Source organism: Emydura macquarii, unplaced genomic scaffold, assembly GCF_026122565.2.
Source record: "Emydura macquarii macquarii isolate MOO-44397 ecotype Brisbane River unplaced genomic scaffold, CSIRO-AGI_Emac_v2 contig_1644, whole genome shotgun sequence".
Lineage (NCBI taxonomy): Eukaryota > Metazoa > Chordata > Testudines > Chelidae > Emydura > Emydura macquarii.
Genome location: NW_027131781.1, coordinates 5,796,068 through 5,819,249, shown reverse-complemented (window position 1 = coordinate 5,819,249; position 23,182 = coordinate 5,796,068). Strand labels below are relative to the sequence as shown.

The window sequence follows — 23,182 nt, the reverse complement described above, 5'->3', positions numbered from 1 at the left end:
CTGGCTCCGGCTCCCTGGCTCCGCGCAACATGGGCACCCGCGACGACGAGTACGACTATCTCTTCAAAGGTGAGCGGGCCGGGCCGGGCCGGGCCGGACCAGACCCCGCCCCGCCCCGCGGACTCGCCCTCAGCCCGGGGGCCCGCCGCAGGGACAGCTCATCCCGGCCGGAGCCTCCCCGCTGGATGACGGGACGGGGCCTCCCCCACGGAGCCTCCCCTGGGGAACGGCCCCCCCTTCCGGGCCAGCCTCTCCCCCAACCCCATAGTGGGGGGGTGGCTGTGTGAGCAGCCCCCCTTTCCGGGCCAGCCTCTCTTTCCCCCCCCCCCCCCCCCCCCGGCATGGGTGTGTGCAGAGGGAGCAGCCCCTCCCCCCCCCGTCTGTGCCAGCCTTGTGACAGTGCAAGACGCCTCCAGGAATGTGCCAGTCTCCGTGCCAGGGCCCTGAATTGACCCAAATTCCCCATGGGCAGCACTATTGCATCTATAGCGTCTTCTGGCCTGGCCTGGCCTTCCCCACCTCTTCCCTCCCTCCAGCATGGCCGGGGAGAAGACTTATTGTGGGAGCACTGGTTGGGGTGTCACAGGGTTTGACTGTGGCCGAGAGCATCCCTTCTAGCGTGAAGCATCGTCCAGCAGTTACTTCACTATAGAAATGACTTTGTAGGCCACTTCTGTCATCATCACAAAGCAACCTCAGGGTCTGATTTCTCTGGGAGGGGGGGTTAGTAAATCCCAATATTGATTCTTTTGGGGGGGGGATAGAGGTAGTGGTTTGCAGAAATGTTTATTTCTTGGTTTGACAAGTCAACAAGTAAATGATTTAATCTTTAAATTTCAATTTCTAATTATAGCCAAACTAAGATGGAGAGCTGCCATTTAAAGACATCCATTTTGGAGGGAGCCTTGTGTGGTCAAGTTCTTATTACTGTCCACAGAACGCTGAATAGTTATCACTAAAGAATTCTAGAAACCCTGTCAGATTTTCTGGCCTTGCAGAGGGTTGGTTTTAAATACTGGATGTGTGAGTATTGATATACTGGCCTTGTAGGGGATTGCTGTAGCTTTGGACAATCCTATTCTAAAGTGACCAAATAAAACTAAATGTTCGGGCAGTTTTAATGTGAAAACAGCCATCATGAGCTAATCTCTTTCAGTTCTTGGTGCAGTGCTGCTCTGCTCAAAAACTGAGAGCGCAGTCATCAGTAATGTGCTGAATAGAAATAACTAGTGATGGTGTAGAGGGAGAGAAGAATTCACTTCCTGTTACAGTTTATGGTTAAACCAGATTGTTAAGGCAGAACTATATTTTTCCAAGGATTGACATTAGCACCGTAAGCACAATTAGTTTCATACAATAGGAAATATGGCATTACTTGCCTCATACTATGCTGCAATCCTGCTCCAAGGATTACTGTAACCATTATCTCACACCCACTGATCTCACTTCCTGTCTCATCACTCTATAAAACTCCTGAAAGATTAAGGAACAAATTCCTTGTTTTCCAGGATCTGGGCACATTCTTCTCATTTTGATTCAACTAAGTTTTCTTAAAAGATGCATCAGAATGTAGCAAATTGGTCCATTTCACATTTGACTTTCTGCAGAATGAAACAACAGTTGTTGCAAATGTTCAAGACATGCTGCAAAAGCACACAGTGAAATGGTGACATTTACAAACTTTAAAGTTAACACTTTAACTGCATGTATTGAACACTGGATTTAAAATATTACTTTGTACCTTGTAATAGCAAAGGAGCTCTGAAATGTTAATGTCATAGCACACATAGGCATGGACCTCAAAATGGAGAATGCAGAGTTTATATATAATTGTTTGCAATAACAAGTATTTAAAAGTAAACTTTTCTGTATGTTCGATTTGAAAAGCAGCTTTTTACAATATTTTCCCCCAAATATAATCATCTGTCAGATCAAATGTACATTACAATTAAAACCAAGTCAGGGGTTCTGGTTAGAACAGCAGTTGTCACCTGGCAAGGTCACAATCCATTTCGCAGCATAGACAATGCCCTCTTGGTGGTCATTAATTTAAGCGCCTCCAGTGTTCTTGTCAGTTAACTCCGTGTAAATGGGAGTGTATTAAACCATCATCTTAAATCATAAAAATTGTATAAATTGGGCATGTTAAAGGATAAATCTTCTGTATGGAAAAATGCAAAATTAGTTTAATTGTATATAAACTAATTACTTCTCTAATCCAAATATTACACATTTTTGCCTCCAGAAGAAAAAAATGCAGGGGAGAAAGTGAGCATAAGGGAGGTCTTATGGCTGAGGAGATTGAGTTCAAAGGTTGATTTACCTTAAAGTAACATGGGTGATATCTTCTATTCCTGCTCTCTTCCTCTTCCCCCCCCCCCAATTAAATTTCTCCTCATTCCGTTTGTGTAGGACCTACAATGGTTTTTCTGCAGAGTCAGTGGCTGACAACCTCATCTCCAAATCTGTGCCGATAATGCTGGGGCTTAGTGTATGGGCCCACCTACACTACAGTGACAACTGAGTCAGAGGAATTGTTGCAATTTAGCTGTCTCCTGACTGTGTTACTGCACCATGCTAAGCCTTGAATGAGATTTATAAAAAATTAGGTGTGTCAATTCTGGCTGTCCCACTACAATGCATTGCCCTTCAGGTTCCTACCTTTGGACTGCCATAAAGACAATGATGACCTGAGTACTCAGAAACTGCACTGCAGAAAGCAGATGAGATCTACGATCTTCAGTCACTTACTCTAATTTTAGGGGGGGTGGAAATCATTGTGACATATCCACTACCTTCTTCTGACCCTATTTATATTGACAAATTCTGATCTAATCCTAATTTTTATAACCATGTTGTAGAACCAGCCTGGTATCAAAGCAGCAGATCATTCCTTAGACAATGCAAAAACTCTGTTGCCCACTGTGAATTTCTTATGTATTGGATATGTTAAACCAATCTTAAAATAGCTTGTCTGCTTGTTGACAATTACACCTTCTGTGAAGCTCTTCCATGCTCATCCTGATCTTTGAGTTCTATAAAATAGTCTTTTATAGGCACTGTTCCAACCAAAATGAGGTTCTAGATTTGTGGAAATAAAAGTTGTCAAACTGGATGTTTTGTTAAACTAGAGCTCAGTGAACCAGCAAACTCACTTCCCCATTTCTGAATTTGTGCCTACTTGCACTGACAATCAGCTGACTGTTAGATATGCTTGACAGGAGAAGTTTTTTTTTGCATCCTGCTCAGTTTTTCTTTAACTAGATTACTAAGTCAAAGAAGCTTTGCTAAAGCTGGACAAACCTGTTGGTCTGGGCTTCAAACCATACAGTTTCATACTTGCTCTGCTGACGGAAAAACCTGTTGCCTGAAATCCACTGCTGTTTAAAATGCTAGTAAACGCTGTCTGGGCCCCTCTCTCCATTACAAGTGAAGGCACTTTCTTGTGATGTAGTAAGTCTCATTTCTGCCTCTGTTGGAGATGAACTTAGAAGAGAACCAGATTTGTATTTCTTCATTTGTATTATAGTACTATCTAGAGGCTCCAGCTGGGTTGTGTTCTGCACATACACAGAACAGACTCTTCCCTGCTCCAAAGGGTTTACAGTCTTAGTATAAGATGAGACAATAGGTTGATGCAACAAAGGGCACAAGATTAACAGTGAGATGATAAGCTTAGTGTGTGATCACTGCTTACCAACTGCCTAGCCATTGTAGAGTGTTTTTGGTCATCAGCAGAAGTGAGTTTAAGGAGAGATTTGAAAGAGGGTAAAGTAGCTCTGCAGACTCTTTTAGAGCTTCTCACGTGTATAAGGGACAAAGACAATAAATATAGAAAAGGCTTGTTATCAGAGACCGCTCTCTGTGGCGGGAACAAAAGCAGAAATAATAAATCCAAGTGATTTCAGAAGTAACCCATCAATGCTTGTAAATGTGTCCTATACTTTATAATGTTGCTGTTAGCTGTTTAACAGCTGTCGTGTTCCATCCCAGAGATGGCTGTACTTCATTAATGGGTGAAATGATATGTATTACATTCAAAGGGCTTTTGGGGTTCTTTTAGAAAGGGGTTATAAAGAAATGAATCTATCAGTGATGCATCATCAGTGCAAATTTGTAGTTCTGGTTTCACCATTAATATTTCCACTGGAGTCTGAGAATACAATTTAACTAGCTAGTTGAAACATTTTAGAAATGGTTACTTAAAATTTAAGGCAGAGGTTAAACATGGAAACAAAAGTTGTGTAGATTTTGTCATTGGCTTTTCATCTTAATGTTTTTTTTTTATTATAGATTCTTTAGATTGAGTTCTGTACAGGTTTTAAACATGTACATAAATTCAATACCTTAGGCTTCATGAAAACCAAACTATTACTATAGGAATTTCATTTTGTCCACCAATATACTGGACTTGTGTGGCAGCAGCAATAATAAAAATGTTAACATTTAGCTGAATTGTTATTAGTGTAATATGTTGTACAAGTGCTTAGTGTCATGCTAACACTAATTGCACTAGCTAAACACAAATCTGATAAGGACTACCTTTTAGCAAGATGACCAACTATTAGAAACTGGAATCTCATTTTCATTAATTTATTCATCTTCTAGATCCTTGGACATGCATATCAGGGTTTTAAGCCCCGTTTGATTTCTTTAACTGCCTCTCACAAGAAATCAGTCTCCTAAACTGTAAATAGATTTAGGCTTTCAACAGTTCAGTTGCTATTACAGTAGACTTCAGCATGATTGAACAAAAATATAATAATCTATTTTCCCTGTTGCACAGTAGTTAACTATATAAGTATTCCCAAAGATCTGCTCACTTGGCTGCTGTTTTCAGAAACTTGGTCATACTGACAATAAAAAAAGCCATGTTTTTTACTTTCATTCACAAGTAACAATAAGATATAGCAACCTGGTAGGGGAGAGTGAATTCCTAAAGGAGAAAATAGTTCTTTGCAATCAGAAAAGTTGACTAAAAGTGAAGTGTGTCAATTTGAAAACTGTGAAAACACTTGGTATAAGGGTCTTTTAAAAATACTGTATTTGTTTGCTAGCGAAGAGTAATGAGTTGAACTCTTAAGTAAGAAAGTGGGTCTTGGGAAGCTAGGTTATGGAAGCACTCTGGGCCTCTCCTCCTGCTGCTGTGAGAGCTCTGACCAGTTCAGATGCCCAACCTTAATGTGCAGATTGTTCTAAGCCTGAGTCGTCTTCTACTTGTTTTAAAAAAACCCAAAACACATACACCTTCTCTTCCATCTTCTGTCTCTACCGTGATACTTCTCAGATCCCGATTGCCATGTTCAGATATAGCCTGGTCCAAAGTATGGAACTTAGTCTTACATCCTAGATCAGTGACTGCTAATGCCTATAAAACCCCTTGGAAACTCCAACATTGCATACAGCATTACTTTCCAGCCCCGATGGGTTAAAATTACACTATAATTGTTTCTCCCACACTTCAGAATTTTAGTGGCTGTTATAACTTTTGGAGCTAGAAACATGCTGTGCACTATCTGAAAGCATGGGATCCAATCTTCTGAATGATTTAAAATGTTCATATTTGTTAAGGATTCAAGAGGATATTGGATGCTATCAAAATGCCAGAATTGAAGTGGGTATGTGGGGAGGGAAAAAGAGACTTTTAAAGTGTTACCAAATGTAGTTTTCAATATCTGTGTGTTAGCTATGAAAAGCTTCAACAGTTTTAAAGAATAATAATCTTGCCTTTGCTTTGCCTCTGTCTGTTTTATAGCTGAGTCTTATACTGCTGGTGTTGTGCGAAGTTCCCATGCCATCTTCAAGAGGAGCTACAATAGCCCAATTAAGTGGCAAAAATACAGAGATGGGGGAAGAGTTGGATATTTTCTTCACTTAATTGGATCACTGTCGCTCCTTTTGAACTCGCCACAGGAACTGCTCATGATGTCAGTAACAGCATCGGACTCAGGCTATCTGAGAGAAAAACACAGCACAAATTAAAATGACCAAGTTTTGTGGAATGACTGAGGTTTTTCATGTTTAATACGCAGGAAAAAATAGCAAAAATATTGGTAGTGGGAGCAGGGATAGCTCAACTAGCTGATATCCATGCTACAGGGTCATATTACACAGCCTGCTAGGAACAGGAAACTTGGATAAAGCAGAAATTTATCTAAACAAGAAAACTCTTCAATCCCTTGCATAACAACTGGATGATAGGTATTGATGGTTATGTGAGAGAGAACTTGGAAAAAAGGGATTTGAAGGGTTCCCCCTCCCAATAATTTCAGATATGTAACTTCTGTCATTTTTATGCTATTTGAAAACTTTACCTAACCTTGCAAAAATACATTCCTAGATTCCAAAGCGAAAAAGGGACCTTTGTGAAAATTTAATCTGGCTGCCTGTATAACAAACGCTATAGAACTTCCCAAAAATAGTTCCTAGAGCAGATTTTGGGGGTGGGAATCTGATCTGGATTTTAAAGTTTTGTGATTGGAGAATCCACCATGACTCTTAATGTACCACTGGTTGTTATTTTTACCATTAAAAATGTACATCTTATTTCCAGACTGAATTTGTCTAGCTTCAGTTCCAACCATTGGATCGTGTTATACCTTTCTCTACTAGATTGAAGAGCCTGTTATTAAATATTTGTTACCCATGTCGGTATTTGACTAATTAACTTTAACCTTCTTGTTACGCTAAATAGATTGAGCTCTGAGTCTCTCACCTTACTTTATAGTTTCTAATCCTCTGATAACCCTCATGGCTCTTCTTTGAACCCTCTCTGATTTATAACATCCTTCTAAAATGGTGGGCACTGGAATTGGACACAGTATTCCAGCAGCAGTTGCACCAGTACCAAACACGGAGGTGAAAACCTCTGTAAGCTATTTGAGATTCCCATGTTTATGCATCCAAAAATTGCACTTGTCCTGTTGGTTATTGAGTTTTGGGAACAAAAGAAAAACCCCATAGTAAATTGTCAGGTGACACTGATACAGTTAAATGGCTTGTCCCTTGAATCTGGGTTGTTACAGTCCTTGATTTCCTATGTTAGCAAAATCAGCTATGGGAGGACAACTGAAATTTGACAATACTGAAGGGTCATGCTTGAATAAAATCCAGCTTCTGACTGTTTCAAATGTCTGTGTATGTCACAAACCTAATAAACCACCTGGTATCTACATAAACAAATGGTTAACAGACACCTTGTGCTGTGTACAACTTCTGCAGTATGGCTGGCTTCTTGCTGAGTCAGCTGGTAGAGGAAGCCAGAAAGATGTTTTAATGAAGTACTCCTAAGGCCATTCTTGAAGTTAGTGTGTGTTGCTTTTTGTGGCAAGGGGTGAGTTTAGTAAGTGCTTCACTGGTGGTCTGGCCTTTATTATAAAGGAAAATTCCACTAACCAGTGTTGCTGTTTGCATTTTTTAAATTAGGTGCAGAAGACTCAGACAGTGGACAGTATCTGGAAAGACTGCCGTGTCAAGCTGCAGCAGGAGTTTTCACTCTGCAGACTTAGAACTCAGCCTGGGCTTGCTTGGTGTCTTGGTTAATAGCTGAGTTGTGTTTGTTTAAACCATCCCACTCTGCTTATGTTTTGAAACAGTGAAATCACTGCAAAATCACTTACCATCCAATTGTGGGCTCTCTGCTGTCGCTGGCTTTGACTCACTCCTACCTCAGAGGTTATCTGCCTTCCTTCTCTAGGCCCTTATTTATCCTCTGTTTATTTTCCATTATCAGTGCAGTGTTTTATGGCTGCCAGGACACATGATCATCCCCCTGGGCTGCTGTTGCTGTGTATCAAAGGAGTGGCATGAGGGCTTGAATGTGTAGTCCGCTGTGTTGTGAGCCCTGAGGTTATACCCAAACTGATGTCTTTAAACTCATCAGCGCAACATGCCCCAAATAACCCTTTCAGGATCTTCACTTTCTCTAGGAATGGGACTTTGTACCTTCGGTCAGCCTCCTTTCTTCTGCAAATGTAACCACAACCGAATCCCCAAGCCATAGGTGGCATGAGATTTTTGGTGTAGTCCTAAGGGGCCCGATTCCTGTGTCTGGATGAGCTGGATTTAATCAGAGGACCTAGGGAAAGAGGGAAATGGTGGTGGCTCTAAGACAGCTTTCTGCTTCACTCATTCTGGAGCTGGGCAAAGGCCCAAAAACAGCCCCTGGCATGATGGGCTGCTCTAAATTATACTGGCTGAAGCAGCAGCCTAAAGCCAGCTCTACCAGCAGAGGATTGCTGAATGTGTTGGGCTGTGGCTTTGCTTGCACTCTGCCAGGCCCAAGGTGGTGACAAAGCTGACTGACAATGTTGGTTTTTTGCATCCCAGGGATTCCCCTGGTGTCAGGAATCCCTGACTTTCTCCTTGGGAGAAGCTTGTGGTCCTCTGCCAAAAAGTACAAAGGAGATGATGCTGAGGGCCAGGGTCTGGCCCACATGACTCTTGTTACAGAAACGTAATTGGCAAACTCCAGCTGACTTTAGTTCAGGGATCACCTTGATGTGAAATCCAGGTTGTTGACCCTTGTGAGGTGCTCAGAGTTTATGGTCATCAGCCATATAAGTACCTAGATAAATATGGAGTATTTTACTATTCTGTTGAAGATTAAATTTGAATTTAATAAGGGTAAAAAAGTGAAGTTCAGAGCCTGTCCAAATGGCGGTGGATTTGGTATCTCCACTTCTTTGGAAGGGTGCGGTGAAACTCAGAGGTGGCTTTGCTACCTTCTTTTGCCCACACCTCATTGTGAAAAGTAAATGTTTCAGTGAATAAAGTTAATTATAAAAAAAAAATGCTCAGAGTATATTTGCATATGGTGTCCAGTTCTGATTGCATTTTCATCTTGTCCTTAGTTGTACTTATTGGAGACTCTGGTGTGGGCAAGAGTAATCTCCTGTCTCGATTCACTCGCAATGAGTTTAACTTGGAAAGCAAAAGCACTATTGGAGTGGAATTTGCAACAAGAAGCATTCAAGTTGATGGGAAGACAATAAAGGCTCAGATATGGGACACAGCAGGACAGGAACGGTACCGAGCTATAACATCAGCGTAAGTATTATGCATTGTATAAATCCTTTTTCTAGTCAAAGAACTTTGACTTAACATAATGTATATTTTTAATAGAAACAGTGTTTGGTTTTAGTTTTCTTCTGAATCTAAGGCAAATTAGAACTCAGAATCCTTTGTGCCATAATGAATGTTGAAAAACTATCTCCATGTAAAGTGGGTAAACCGGAGACTGCCAAAAGGGTGGTATTTTGTGGGCAAACAATGAATTCTAAAGTCCTTGGCCTCTGTGGTTTCAGGAGTGAAAATTGTTTTCAGTGTTTTATATTTCTAGTTACAATAATTTTGAATTTGATTAATTTGGCTCCCTTGAGAAGTACTGTGAGTTTGGGGCTATTGTGGTCTGTTAGACCTTAAACAATTTTAATATTGGTGGGAGGAAATGGGACATTTGGGATCTTATAAAGTACATTAAATGTCCAGAATAGATGGATGGAAGCCTGGAGTTGCCCCAAAGTCCCAGATTTTTTTGCCAGTCCCTGAGCAAGTCACCTTACTTGTCTGCTTCTCTGTCCATCTGTAAGTGGCATTATTACTTGCCAACTGTGTAAAGAGCTTCGAGACCTAGCTAACTGCAAACTATTTATAATCTCTTATAAGTTTTTTTTACTGTTGGGGCTTTATCAGTTTTAGCCTAAAAGCAGAAACCCTAATGATGCTGCAGTGGACAACAACACTAGTCACCATCCAGTAACCTTAGCTAATTGGGATAGTTGTCTGGTGAAAGCTGGCTTAAAGTGTAAAGTAAGCAATAACAAAATGAAATCAAGTCTACTTATTTCCAGAATGGGTTGTCAAATAGCACAGAGAGTCAGCTTCCATTATGGTACAGAGGAGGACTGTTTCAATCATATTGTTCGTTGTTGATTCAATATACACCTGTCTGCTCACAGGTACTACCGTGGGGCTGTTGGGGCTTTGTTGGTTTATGACATTGCCAAGCACCTTACATATGAAAACGTGGAGCGATGGTTGAAAGAACTGAGGGACCATGCTGATAGCAACATTGTCATTATGCTGGTGGGTAACAAGAGCGACTTGCGTCACCTGAGGGCAGTCCCTACAGATGAGGCCAGAGCTTTTGCAGGTTAGTGGATTAACTATTTGGTTGATGGTAGCCCTCTCTAGGTATTAGAGTTCTTTGTGGCCTAATACAGACAAGCTCTTAAGGAATAAGAGAACGAGCTGGTACTTGCCCTCTCAGTCCATTATTAACACTCTTCCCCATAGACATCACTGCTTTTCTCTCAGCAAGCAGCTGAATGGCAGTAGGACTGATTCCATTCCATAGGACCAAGCAACGCATTTGTGCAGGAACGGTATCCATTTAAACCCAGATACAGCGTCTCATGTGTTCCTGAGCTCCAACACTCAGGGATATAAAAACTCAGTGTAGCTGTAGTGCCTGAGTCTCTTGCATAGTAGCATTTTGATCCCTCCAGCCATCCTTTATTTAGATTTACAGCTGTAGACACAGCATTGAAGGAGGCACATATTCAAACATGGATTGTTTAATTCATTTAGAGCCCACCCCCAGCAGCTACCAAGCCCAACTGGTAAGGCCTTTCAGTCAAGTGAGGGCCTTGTCTCATGCACTTATAGACTTTAAGGCCAGAAGGGACTATCGTGATCATCTCAGACATGTGCAGTTAAATTCTGGGGTCACCTGTCCTGATCAGTCATTGTCATTTTCATAAATAAAAGTTTTAGGCCAAGTTTCTTTTGTACTGGAATGTGGTTCAGGGTCCCCCAGCCTCCTTCATGGGATTGTCAGGTTCCTCCCTCCTTGGCATAGGAGCCCACCATGCAACAAGCAGGGCTGTGCTCATTGATTCAGACCAGCTGTGGTCTCTAACTAGCTTCTCCCCAGCTGGCCCTTCTTACCTGAGTCCTTTTCTCCCGGGTTTGGAGAGCTTCCTGGGCGGCAGCCTTCTCCTGGTAGCAGCTCCCTGTTCTGACAGAGAAAGCAGAATATATACCCCAGAGCTGGTCCTGGTTGGTTGGCAGAGCAGGGAGCCTTGCCCCGCCCTCTCTGCAAGGCTCCTAGTCCCAGATCCTTAAAGGAACAGTAGCACACACTTTCCCCAAATGCAAAGTATTCCCCCCCAGGCCTACTTCCTCTCTCTGTATATCTGCCTCTCTGATTTTCTTAATCCCTTGAGTACCTCAGAACTCCCCGAATCTTAACAGGGCCATGTGCAGCACTAGTGTTGGCTGACCCCCTAAGTCTTACCATTGTTAAGGGGACAGACTACTCTTATCATAGCACTGTTCTCCTTGCACCCTTTAGAAAAGAAAACATTTGTTTTCAAGACTACACTTATATTGGTACACAAGGTTTTCAACACAAACTGCAATAAATCTCTCTGGCACAGAAGGACTGCTAGATGGGAATCACTTGTGTGATGCCTGCACTGTAATTTGTGCTCTCTCTGTCCACACAGAAAAGAATGGCTTGTCATTTATTGAGACATCTGCTTTAGACTCTACGAACGTGGAAGCTGCTTTCCAGACTATTCTGACAGGTGAGCCTTGTAGTGCTTTGTACGGTCTGCGTGTGTGCTGTTCAGAGAGGAGCTACAGCTTGCATGCATTTTTTTCCATTTAAAATGCAATTTTTCCTAGATTTGGAGACCATGGGCCAGATTCTCTAGCTTGCTGGTTTCAGCAATAGCCTAGGACTTAGAAACAAATTTGGGTTCAGTTCGCTGCTCTGTCACAGACATCCTGTGTGATCTAGGGCAAGTCACTTAATCTCTCTGTGCTGCAACTCCCCATCCGTAAAAGCTGGAGACAGCAGCACCACCCTACCTCATGAGTGTTGTGAGGATAAATACCTTAAAGATTGTGAGGCATTCAGATATAATGGTGATGGAGGCCATGCAAGTACTTTAAATGACCTCTACTCTGCACCAGCAATACATAGGGGCTGGAAAGTGGCCACATCTGTGTGTGTGAATTCCAAGCAGGCACATCGCCAGCATAGCCATCTTGAATCCCATCTCTTGCAGTCCATGACACAGTGGGGCAAGAGGAGCAATGGCTGCCCGCAGCATGTTGAGTTGTGGCAATTTCTTAGTTGATTGCCCCTTGTGGGCCATAGCCAGCCAGTGCAGATTAGGGCAGCCCAGAGGGCTCGCTACACTGCTGTAATCTACATAGGACCAGGACTGGGGTAGAACCAATCACAGCATCAGACAGCTGCAACCAGCTCCCTGCCACTGTACTCTGAAGTGACTCTAGTCCATATACCTTTGCATCTATCCTGTGCCTGGCTGTCTGACCTGCCCTGGTAAGAGTTGCAGTCCTTCTAAAATATACTTGTCTCTGTATTGTTCATTACCCCCTCCCTTCCCGACTCCTGTGGTAGCAGGCACTAAACTATGTTTGAATGTATTCTTACCTGGAAAATGCCAGTACATTGGCCAGAAAATTTAATACGTTGTTGTCTTTAAAATGCACAGAAGAGGAACAGACTGTCAGCAGCTATATGAGAATGTGCAAATGTGAGAGGAGGTAACTTGCACACAGTCATTCAACATTTATGAATTACCTTGGAGATCACTTTGAGGCAGGACAATTACTTACTGCAATTGATCTTGTCTGAGCTTACATCTCGTCTGTACAGTGAAGCAGTCCTTGGTGACTCCTAGGTAGTTTGCACATTTTGCCAAGGACAGTATTTGGGTATTTCCCCTGTTTGTTGGTAGGAGTGCAGAACTGGTTGTTAACGAAGCTTCATGGACTTTTTGAAGAATGCTACATATTTGAGACAGACATTCTCTACTTCTTGAATTTCCTGTTTAATAGAAGATGTAATTATTACTGCAATCAAAATTAAATTTTTAGTGTTTCTTGGAGGCTCTTGAAATACTTTAAACCCCAAATCCCTTAGCATCCCTATATAGTAGATGTGTACATTTTACAGACGGGTGAACTGAGGCCCAGGAAGGTGAATTGAATTGCCCAGGTCCATTTAGAGCTGGGGGCGGAACAAGGATTAGCATGCAAGAATCCTGATGTCCAATTTCTGCTCTCACTTGTGGGTCCTTTTTAAAAATTTCAGACCAGTCAGTGGTGGTTGCTGTGAACACTAAAAATAAGATTGAAAGAGTAAACTCTATAAAACTGGAAAACCTGAGGCACATTATCATATCTCTCTGCTGATGCCATCTCCAGTGTGCGGCGGGGGAGTGATTGAAGTGTAATAGGCAGATAGCAGTAGACAGGTGCTAGCAAGCTTGTTGGAATTCCTATCTTCATCCGTCCATTTCCGTTTCAGACAGTTTGCAAGGTTCATTCTCGGGTATGCACATTTTGCTCAACTGTGTTGAGAGAAGCAATCCCTTTAACTGCCCTCCGCCAAGTCCCGGCAACCCATTCTCGAATGCCCTCACCATGTCCTAGGGTCATATACATTTCAGCGTGTGATCAGACTGTACGTCAAAATGTGCGCACTACCAAAGTGTGTGTTTATGGATGTGTTCCACACTTCAAACTGAACAGCTTCTCTTCAGCTACACTGCCTCCCCATCTTCACTGTTGGGAGGGGTAAGGACCTTTGGCACACGTGTTGGTATTTAGCTTCTCTTATTAGTTCAGCTCTGGCAGTGTAAAGAAAAAGAAATGGGGAAATCGAGCAGTTAGAATGCTGTGTAGGTTGGTTTCTTCCAAAGTGGCTTTCAAGCTGTCAAATTCTGTGTTAACTCATCAGCAAATTACCCCTAGTTTATTGCTGCACTATACTATTCCATAAAGGCATTTTCTAAGACTGTGTATTTTTTTGCACTGAGCTGCCATCTTATCTATATAGTGCAGAGTGACAGACTAGTATGCTGCTATTGCCATGGGGAAGCAAGTTATCTCTCGGGGAATAACTAGATGAATCAAGGCTGTTTTCAAAGCAGCCTGTATTACTTTGTCTTATGTGCCCATATCAACATCTTTGATTTGATTCAAGAAGCTGTTTTGGATTATAATTGGTAGAAGTTCTATTTCCTTGCTTAATTTTCCTTTATGAGGTGTACTTTGTAATTGGAGAATGAGTGAATCAAATCTTGTCCTCAGTGGCTTCTGGAAGGTTGGTTGCTGCTCAACAAATGTAACTGTTCCCTGTGTGCTGTGGTGACATCATTTTAGATAAAGAACTCTTGGGCATCCTGTTTGGGGGAGTTGGATCATGAAACCCGTCTGCTGATTAGAGAGCATGTGGCTTGTTCTAGTTGAGCGCCTGTGTCAGGGAGAGAAAATGAAGTAAATACATTAGCAGCAGGTTGCCTACATCCACACTTCAACTGGCGGGTGAAGGATGAGTGTTCTTCTGGTAAAATTCTTGATAACGCTTGTTACAGCTGGCTCTTTCCAGCCAAAACCTACTAATGATTTTGGGGAGGGTAACTTCAAGTGGGTGACATTCAAATTGTGGTTGCTGCCATCCAAGCCCTACTTACTCTGCACAATTTCCTCTTGGCAAAGGGTTATGTCCCTGATAATTCTGGGAATAGGGTGCAGCTCTTCTTATTCTTGTACAAAGCAAATCAGATCGGAGCCTAATAAACCTAAAACCACACAGGTTACTAACAGATGTGATGCATAGAAGCGGAGATGCTGCATGCTCCACCAGTGTTAGCACAGAGCTGGTCTGACATGGTGCTTCAAAGCACTGGACCCAGCCTGTAGGGCTCCCAACATTGCTAACTGCACTGGAGCTGAACTGGTGTTGGTTATAGCTACAGCCATTTCTCTAGAATACATAGGACCAGCGAGGCCAAGTTCAGTGTGCTCCAGCAGCCGCTAAGAGCAGGGTCGTTCACAGCCTTTGCTGTGCTTAAAAAGCAGCTTTAAACGTTCGCATTTGTAGGCATGGGAAGGGTGGTTCCCTTGCTGTTTTGGCAGCATAAATGTGTGCACCTACTCCACCCTAATTACAGGTGGAGGGGGAGAATGCCTGTCCCTAGCCTCGGTTTTCAGAATGGAGAGAGGTGAATAGTGCTGTCCCCCAGGGCTCAGTGCTGGGACCAGGACTGTTCAACACATTCATAAATGATCTGCAAAAAGGGGTAAACAGTGAAGTGGCAAAATCTGCAGATCCTACAAAACTACTCAAGATAGTGAAGTCCAAAGCAGACTGTGAAGAGTTACAAAGGGATCTCTCAAAACTGGGTGACTGGGCAACAAAATGGCAGATGAAATTCAGTGTTGATTTAAAAAAACAAAAACAAAAAAAATCCCAACTATACATATAAAATGATGAGGTCTAAATTAGCTGATACCACTCAAGAAAGAGATCTTGGAATCATTGTGGATAGTGCTCTGAATACAGCCATTCAATGTGCAGAGGCAGTCAAAAAAGCTAACAGAATCATTAGGAAATGGATACATAATAAGAGACAATATCATATTGCCTCTATAAATCCATGGTATGCCCACCTCTTGAATACTGCATACAGATCTGGTCACTCCATCTGAAAAAAATATATAATGGAATTGGAAAAGGTACAGAAAAGGGCAACAAAAATTATTAGGGCTATGGAACAGCTTCCATATGAGGAGAGATTAATCAGACTGGGACTTTTCACCTTGAAAAGAGACGACTAAGGGGGGATATGATAGAGGTCTACAAAATCATGACTCGTGTGGAGAAAGTAAATAAGGAAGTGTTATTTACTCATAACACAAGAACTAGGGTCACCAGTGAAATTAATAAGCAGCAGGTTGAAAATGAACAAAAGGAAGTATTTCTTCACATAGCGCACAGTCAACCTGTGGAACTCCTTGCCAGAGGATGTTGTGAAGGCCAAGACTATAGCGGGGTTCAAAAAAGAACTAAATAAATTCATGGTGGATAGGGCCATCAATGGCTGTTAGCCAGGATAGGCAGGGATTGCGTTTGCTAGAAGCTGGGAATTGGTGATGGGACGGATCATTTGATGATGAGCTGTTCTGTTCATTCCCTCTGAAGCACCTGGCATTGGCCACTGTTGGAAGACAGGCCACTGGGCTAGATGGACCATTGGTCTGACCCAGTCTGGCCGTTCTTATGTTGCTCATGATGGGGTGTAGATGGAGTAGAAGCTCGTACATGGTGAGTGCCCAGCTTGATGCAGGGTTCAGCTGATCCAGAGTACAGGTTCTGCACTGTTACCAAATCAGGCATCACGCCTTTCCTTCTGCAGCTGATCCAAATGGCATTGTTACCAAGGCAACATTTAGACCTTGAGCGCCTAATTCTCATGGGCATTGTTTCACATTGCTCTGGCAAGGCAAGGGGCCTTTCTAGTGGCTATTTGTTATAACTACATCCTCTGCATGGCCAGAGCCGGGTACAGTGGCCTTAGTGTAAATGGGTCTCAAGTGTGGTCTCAAGTGTGTACCATGTTGTCTTCCCCCCCCTCCCCCCCCCCGAAATCCCAGATCAGCCTCTTGTTGCTCTGTCCTTCCTCTGGAGATATTCCTTCTCATCTAGTGATTTGTATGGTTACTTCTGTGTGGGGAACCCCCAGTGACAGTCAATCTAGGGATTTTCCTGTTTAAAGACTGCAGCGCTCCTGAGAACATAGCAGTGGCCTACACAAGTCTTGTGCAGGGTTCCCTTCACAGTAACGTGACTTTCCCAGCCCTGTTAGCCTATGGCCTCCCTTGAGCAGAAACTGCCAATTATAGTGACATGTGCTACTGACTGAGCACTTACTAGGGACTTGGCTTTTGTTGTTGCTGAAAGAAATTTGTGCTTTACACTCCAATCCTCCTGCATATCTTCAGCAGAGGGCAATCCTTAGGGATGGGCCCGTTGTATAGCCTCGTCCTGCATGTGTTGATAATCTTTGTGTAGCCCTGAGAGCCTCTGCTGCTCATGCCCCAGGATACTACCTTGCAGAGGTTCTAGGTCTCAGATGAAGATAAATTTCAGCACCCAAAGGACAAATAAACTGCATGAGTCTGCAGAATGCCATCCAATTCTTGGGTATTAGTGAGAGAGCTTGCATACTGTAGGACAAGGGGACGTGATAACAGAAGGCTCTCTTTTGTAAGCTGCAAATCTTTCCTTGCAGATATGGAACGGGATGTGTATGAGGTCTAATGTTAAAGGGCTGTTAGTGCTAATGCACTGGAGAAAGTGTTCAGGAATGCTTCCTCACGAAAATGCTGTTTTCAAAATTGGTGTCTGCAGAGGTTATCTGCTTCTGAAGTGCTGCTGCTGAGTTATAACTATAAAGGCAGCAGCATTCACTTGTTCGTAAATAGCAGTAGGTCAGAATCTGCCTTTGAGCATGCACAGGAAACTCTACCAACCTCAGTAGGAGCAGTGTGCCATTAAAACTTGGCCTGAAGTTCTCGGTGCCTGAAACCAGAAACCCCCTTTCTTGAGGTGTGGCAACTGTTTGCTTATATCAGCAACTCCCTTGTGTACCCAGATGTGTCAAACTGAGATGATCTAAACAAGTTCTTCCTCTTCTATTTAATGAGATGTGAGATGTCAGTTGTGAATCTCCAACTTCCTCCTTGTCTTTGACCAAATTTGCCCCTGGCAGATATTGGTATTTTCTTTGTATTAGCTACAAGCCTCGCGTGCTGTGCACCTAGGATGTTAGCCTGGCAAACAGACAATCTGGTCAACATTCATACAGCTGTATGCAGCTGTGCTGTCTGTCCTGCAGAACTTCAGGTCTGGCTTGCCTCGTCCGTGCGTTGGTGATTGCATTTGCTGAGGTTTAACTTTGTTCACAACTTGTTTAAAACTATGCCCCTTCCCTGCACTGCCCTTTATCAAAGCCCTCTTTATAGCTCGTTGATGCCAGCACTTCCCATTAGCCACAGAAGCGGACCCGAGCTGTGTTTATTTGGCCCTTAGCAGCAAAGGTTAGACTTATCTGCACATTTGCTCAATTTACTTGTGTTGAAATGTCAGGCTGTTCGAACAAAGGAAATATTTCTTGGTGTGGGTTAAATAAGGTGCTAGTCAGGCAATTATTGCCATACTGATAACTGACTGCCAAAAGAACTCGGACCACAGCTTTCTGTGCAGCTAGGGATATTTGCTGAGCTATGCTTTTCCTCATGCTGCCTCAGAAGAAAGAGTAAAGTGCACACGTCTTGTGCTCCAGCCTCGTAGCTCACATGGTACTCGTACAGCTGCACCGTGTAGTGTGGAGCAACAACCTGCTGTGTGGAGGAGTTAGTTAATTGATATTCATCTGCTCCCAGCAGAACAATTCTAGTGGCTGTAGCAGTGTGAGTGGGCTAGGGAGCACCAGCTGGCAACTTCCCTCGTTTGAAATCTGATGTATAACATCAGATCCTCAGGGTAGCTTTGGACTGAGCGCAAAAAACTTTTCCACTTACCCAGGAAAAGCGTGAAAGAGTTCTGTCATTCTGAATGAGAATTTGCAAGAGATTCTCCCATTTACTGCTCTGTTTTGAAGCAAGTAGTAAGTTTCCTTTCTAAAGCCAGGTGCTGCCCATGGTTGTACTGTCCTTTCTTTCCCTTCGAGCAGTTGAGATGCACTCTCACTACAGCTGCGGAAATGCTTAATGGCCATGATCTGCTATAGACCGACTAACTCCAGGACATTTTGAGGTGAGCCCTCAAATCCAAGTGTGTGCTGCACCTCCAAGGCACTAGGAATGGCACAAGAATTTGAGCTGAGCTTTCCATTTTAAGCTTGATTTTTTCTTTCAATGTGGAGTCCAAATTTTGTTTGTAGCTTCCAAGTCAGATCATTGCTGTTCGGATATGGAGCAGTTTCTGTAACTCTCCCCATGTTAACGAGTTCTGTGGCACTCCCCATGTTGTATGTGTCTTGAATCTAAACATAAACCATGCCTGTTCCATACTCGGGCCACTCCTAAATAATTTTTTACTAAGACTGCTTCTCCCACCAGCAGATACATCAGACATAAGATAGGCATGAGGGTCTTTGAGCAACTCTCCCTCTGAGCCCCCTCAGAAAGGTGGGACTGTAGCAGCCAATCAGCTCCATTCAGCCCTGCTAGAATCTGCAGATATAGCCACAGCCTTACGAGTATTCAGACCAAAAGTTGCATACAGCTCTTAAAAACTAGCATGGGCACGTCCGTCTCCCATCGCCTAAATCTCCCATCGCCTAAATCTGGCTGTCAAATAGCTCTTTTCAAAGGAATTAACAATCAAACCACAGGGATAGGGAACTAGACATAGCTTTGTAAAAAGCAAATTATCTGCCTGGGTCACAGGGTAGTGTGAAGATACCTGTATGATGTTACCTCCACAGCTGCACTTCTCATTTTGCTATGAGGTATTGGCAAACTTTGCTGGTTTATGTAATAAACCCAGAAGATGCTAAACTTGAATAACTTACTGGTGCTGCTCAGATTAAAAATATGTGCATAGTAACTGGTTCTTCTTGTTCTCCAGAGATCTATCGTATTGTTTCTCAGAAGCAAATGTCAGACAGACGTGAAAACGATATGTCTCCAAGCAACAATGTGGTTCCCATCCATGTCCCACCAACCACTGAAAACAAACCAAAGATGCAGTGCTGTCAGAATATATAAGAATTGTTTCTTCTTTCCTAAGTCTGTGTATATTCCCCAGCTCCAAGATTTAAATATATTTGTAATTCTTATGGTTACTACTTTGTGTTCAATTACTTCCTCTTATTCCTTCTGATTTTCTCATGTCTTAAGGCTTTGATTTTTAGTGTTCAAATCATTATTGTTTCCAAATGGCTGCAGCATTTTCACAACTCTGACTCAGTCTTTGTTTAATAAAGTGTTTGAAATTCTAATTGATTACTTCTCGACATGATGACCACTAGTTGGGATACTAGAATGTCTTTTTGTAATCAAGATCAGAAATGTTAATTCGGACCCTCCCAAAACCATTATTGTCAAAGTGAGTATCTCTGGGCTATTTAAACTAGATCATCTTTCCCCACCTTCAGCTGTGACATCTTGCATCCAGAAATTGCTTAGGAAACATCCATTGCTCTGAAATGCAATTTTACAGGTAAGCTAAATGTTTTGGTTACATCATGAGGTGGTCAAGATATGTGCATTTTTTTTATTATGGCAGAAAAGATTCTTGTTTTGCAAATAAGCTGCAGCCTTCACTCTGTGCAGGGGTGCTCTTGACTTGTAATAGCTGTGCAAATGTTAGGCAATGCTGCTATGAAGCTGAATGGCAAGATAATGGGGGGGGGAAGCTCATTCAAGTTGCCTCTTGTGAAATAATACAAAGCAACATGAGCTAAATAACAGATTCACTTTGCTCTCCAATATTGGAACTTGCAGTTCTTTGTGTTGCCCGGGAACTGAACTCTATGGTGCTGGCAGCATCAGAAAACGAGAAAGTTCTTCCTTTCCACAATGAGTAGAAAACTTGAGGGACATTGTATCGTACCCAAAGTTTATATTTGAACATGCTAAATGCCAGGAGTCACTAACTTCCATGATATCTAAAGAATTTATAAAGGACTCCTGCAACAGTGGCTCCACTCCATTGGTAGCAGCGGTTAGTATAAACTGGAATAGCTTCCTTACTGAAAGTGTGTGTGTGGCCAATAGACCAATTTCAATACAAGTCAGTCAGCAGTTGACTTAGACTATTCAGTGATGATGTGGTTGTGAACTGTGCCTTCTGTCACTACACTTTTGAAAGCACTGCATAATGCTTTCTCATCCCACAACTCTCCACTCAAGGGTTTGTTATTAGCACTTAAATGCAATATATGAAATGCTATGAAAAACGGGTGGGAGAGGAGAGAAATTCCTTAGACACTGATACAGTCACCCTGGAACATCGGTGTGTGGGCATGCACAAATTGCTGCATTTCTTAGCCAATCTTTCTGTCTGGCGGTGCTCATGATGTGTAAGGCGCACAGAAGGCATTGCTGTAGTCAATCATTTTTTTTTTTAATCCATTTCTCTGGGTAGTGTATTGGTTTCAAGATGCTATTGGATCTATTTGTAAATTACTTTGTATTTTATGCACGTTGTGTAACTTGATTCATTTTTTAAAGATTGATTTAAAATATAGTCATTCATGATAATAAAGAATTACAGGGGACTATTCCATAGGGTGTCCTGGGCACTTCTTTGGGAACTGGAATTTGTCTTGGTGATGCTATTAATGCAAAATAATGGGTCTAAGGATACATGTTTTGTATGCAACTAAAGATGCATTGTAGTAGAAGAATGTCAACTGAAGTATACCTAAAGCAACTGAAAAGGAAAGGGCGGCAATGCTGCCCCATTACATCTCTCGCCTGCGCATGTTGAATTGTGGAGTCTAGGCCCTCTGTTTTAGTGCAACACACAGTCACCATAATTTGGCAGCTTCAAGTTGTTTTTGTGCGCTCAGCTGCACTTTGTGCCTGCTACGTGGTCCCATCATTTTCACTTGTAAACAGCTTCTACAAGTTTTTTTTCCTTTCAAATAATGGCCATGTAACCAAGAAAATTAGCAGTAGTATTGGAGATCAAATCCAACACAGCCAACTCTATTTCTTCAATTGTTTTTTTCCTGAGAAGTTCACACTAGACCTGGATACGGTGTTACCTTGCCAGTGTGAGGGATTGCGACCACTCTTCTGTGTAGCTGCACACTTGGTCAGTACAGGTGGTAGACTTCCAAGGAAAAAGCAGTGTGGCAGGCAGCACTACTGGTGATCCAAAAGTTGGCACTCATCCGTTGGTTGGTAGGGTAGCTGGAGAGCCTTCTGAGGCATACCACAGAGGCCCTGAAGTATTCACATAGTATTTCTTACAAGAGCTGGTTAATTTTGAGATATGACCATTTCCAGGGATGACATTCTCAACTAGCTTTAGCTTCAACTGCAAGGCCAGGAACCCTTGTTGCTTCCCCCTCCAACTCTTGTCGTGTTGTGACAGTCTAGCTCAACAATAACTCACCTCAGTAAATAGATGGCCATGCTAATGCTTCACTTCACTTTTGGCATAAGCCTTCGCTGTTGCTTAAAATAGCTTACATAAAACATACAATTTCCTTGCTGATGCCAGAAAAAATGAAACCCACCACAGCCCACATTTTCACAGAAGGCTGCCCAGCTCTTCTCCCACTTGGCTCCTTGAAGAATGAGAGGTGACTCCAAAATTGCCTCGTGTGGTGCTGCATCATTGATACAAAAAAGGTAGGATAACCTTGATGACCTGGGCAAGATTTAAATACATCTTGAATCTTACCCAGGAACCTCTTGGCAAAAAAAACCAAACAAACTGCCCATCTCCTGGCTTGCTGCAATATGGAATTACAAATTAATTTAATGAAATACTTTGTAAAGAAAAATCTTATTAAATTGTGTATATTTCAACGATAGCAAAGTCAGCTTTGCTCTTTCAGTACTACATATGTGATTTCTCACCCATTACAAGCCTTTGCCCAATAGTTCCTGTCTCTGCAACATGTTTTAGTCCAAAGAGGTAGCACCACATTAAGCAGTGAGAGCATCCACCCTCCCACTGTAAGCGTTTGTCTTGTTCGTTACTCGGCTGGGTAAATCCTCCAGGAACACAAAAGGTGCTTCAAAAAGACCCTTTAAGGAGTTAGGTGTCATTCTTTCTTGTGAGCCAGCACTGAACAAATGACCCAGCAGGGCCTTCCATTACAGAGCAATCTCAGCACTATAATTGGCTTTGCTCGTACATACACTGAACCGTCTCGCTCCCTTTCCCTCCTCCATAGGTGACTTTTGATTATAATATGTAGCTCTTTGGCACCTGAATAACCTTTTGTGGGACCGCTAAAGTTTTTCTTAAATTATGAAATGGGATTATCTGCCAAAAAGCCTTTACTAACACATTTTGAAAGCCCAAACCTTTGAAATTATAAAACCATATTGCAAGCATCAATAGTTTCCAACTTTCATTTGTAATGAAGCTCCTGCTCTTATGAGAAAGGGTGTAGAATTATTGCCTATAGAGACATATTACAATTACTTACTCAAATCCAGCTGTTTAAACCTGATGAATTTCCAGAGTCGAATAGCTTAGTGAATGGGGTTTGTCAAATAAGGATTATGTTTTTTAGCTTTGGTTAACAAGATTTTTTTTGAAATTTGAATTACAAATATTCAAAGAGACTCCAAACTTAGCAGTTCATTACCTGCCTTAGAGAGC

The 23,182-nt window shown here is 42.4% G+C and overlaps 1 protein-coding gene across 1 annotated transcript; it reads left to right on the top strand.

The window, feature by feature from the left end:
* The first annotated feature begins 7 nt into the window (after positions 1–7).
* On the top strand, positions 8–21,119 carry RAB11A (RAB11A, member RAS oncogene family). The gene is made up of 5 exons (XM_067555546.1): positions 8–69; positions 8,853–9,048; positions 9,960–10,153; positions 11,511–11,591; positions 19,460–21,119. Exons 1-5 carry the CDS (start codon positions 30–32, stop codon positions 19,597–19,599), a joined length of 651 nt encoding a protein of 216 aa, XP_067411647.1. The 5' UTR covers positions 8–29; the 3' UTR covers positions 19,600–21,119.
* Positions 21,120–23,182: the final 2,063 nt, after the last annotated feature.

Bases quoted from the DNA above. Each gene is read 5' to 3' on its own strand.
- RAB11A (XM_067555546.1), top strand. From the start codon at position 30: ATGGGCACCCGCGACGACGAGTACGACTATCTCTTCAAAG. The intron at 9,049-9,959 runs GTAAGTATTATG...GTCTGCTCACAG, and splicing joins TACCGAGCTATAACATCAGC to GTACTACCGTGGGGCTGTTG. The intron at 10,154-11,510 runs GTTAGTGGATTA...CTGTCCACACAG, and splicing joins TGAGGCCAGAGCTTTTGCAG to AAAAGAATGGCTTGTCATTT.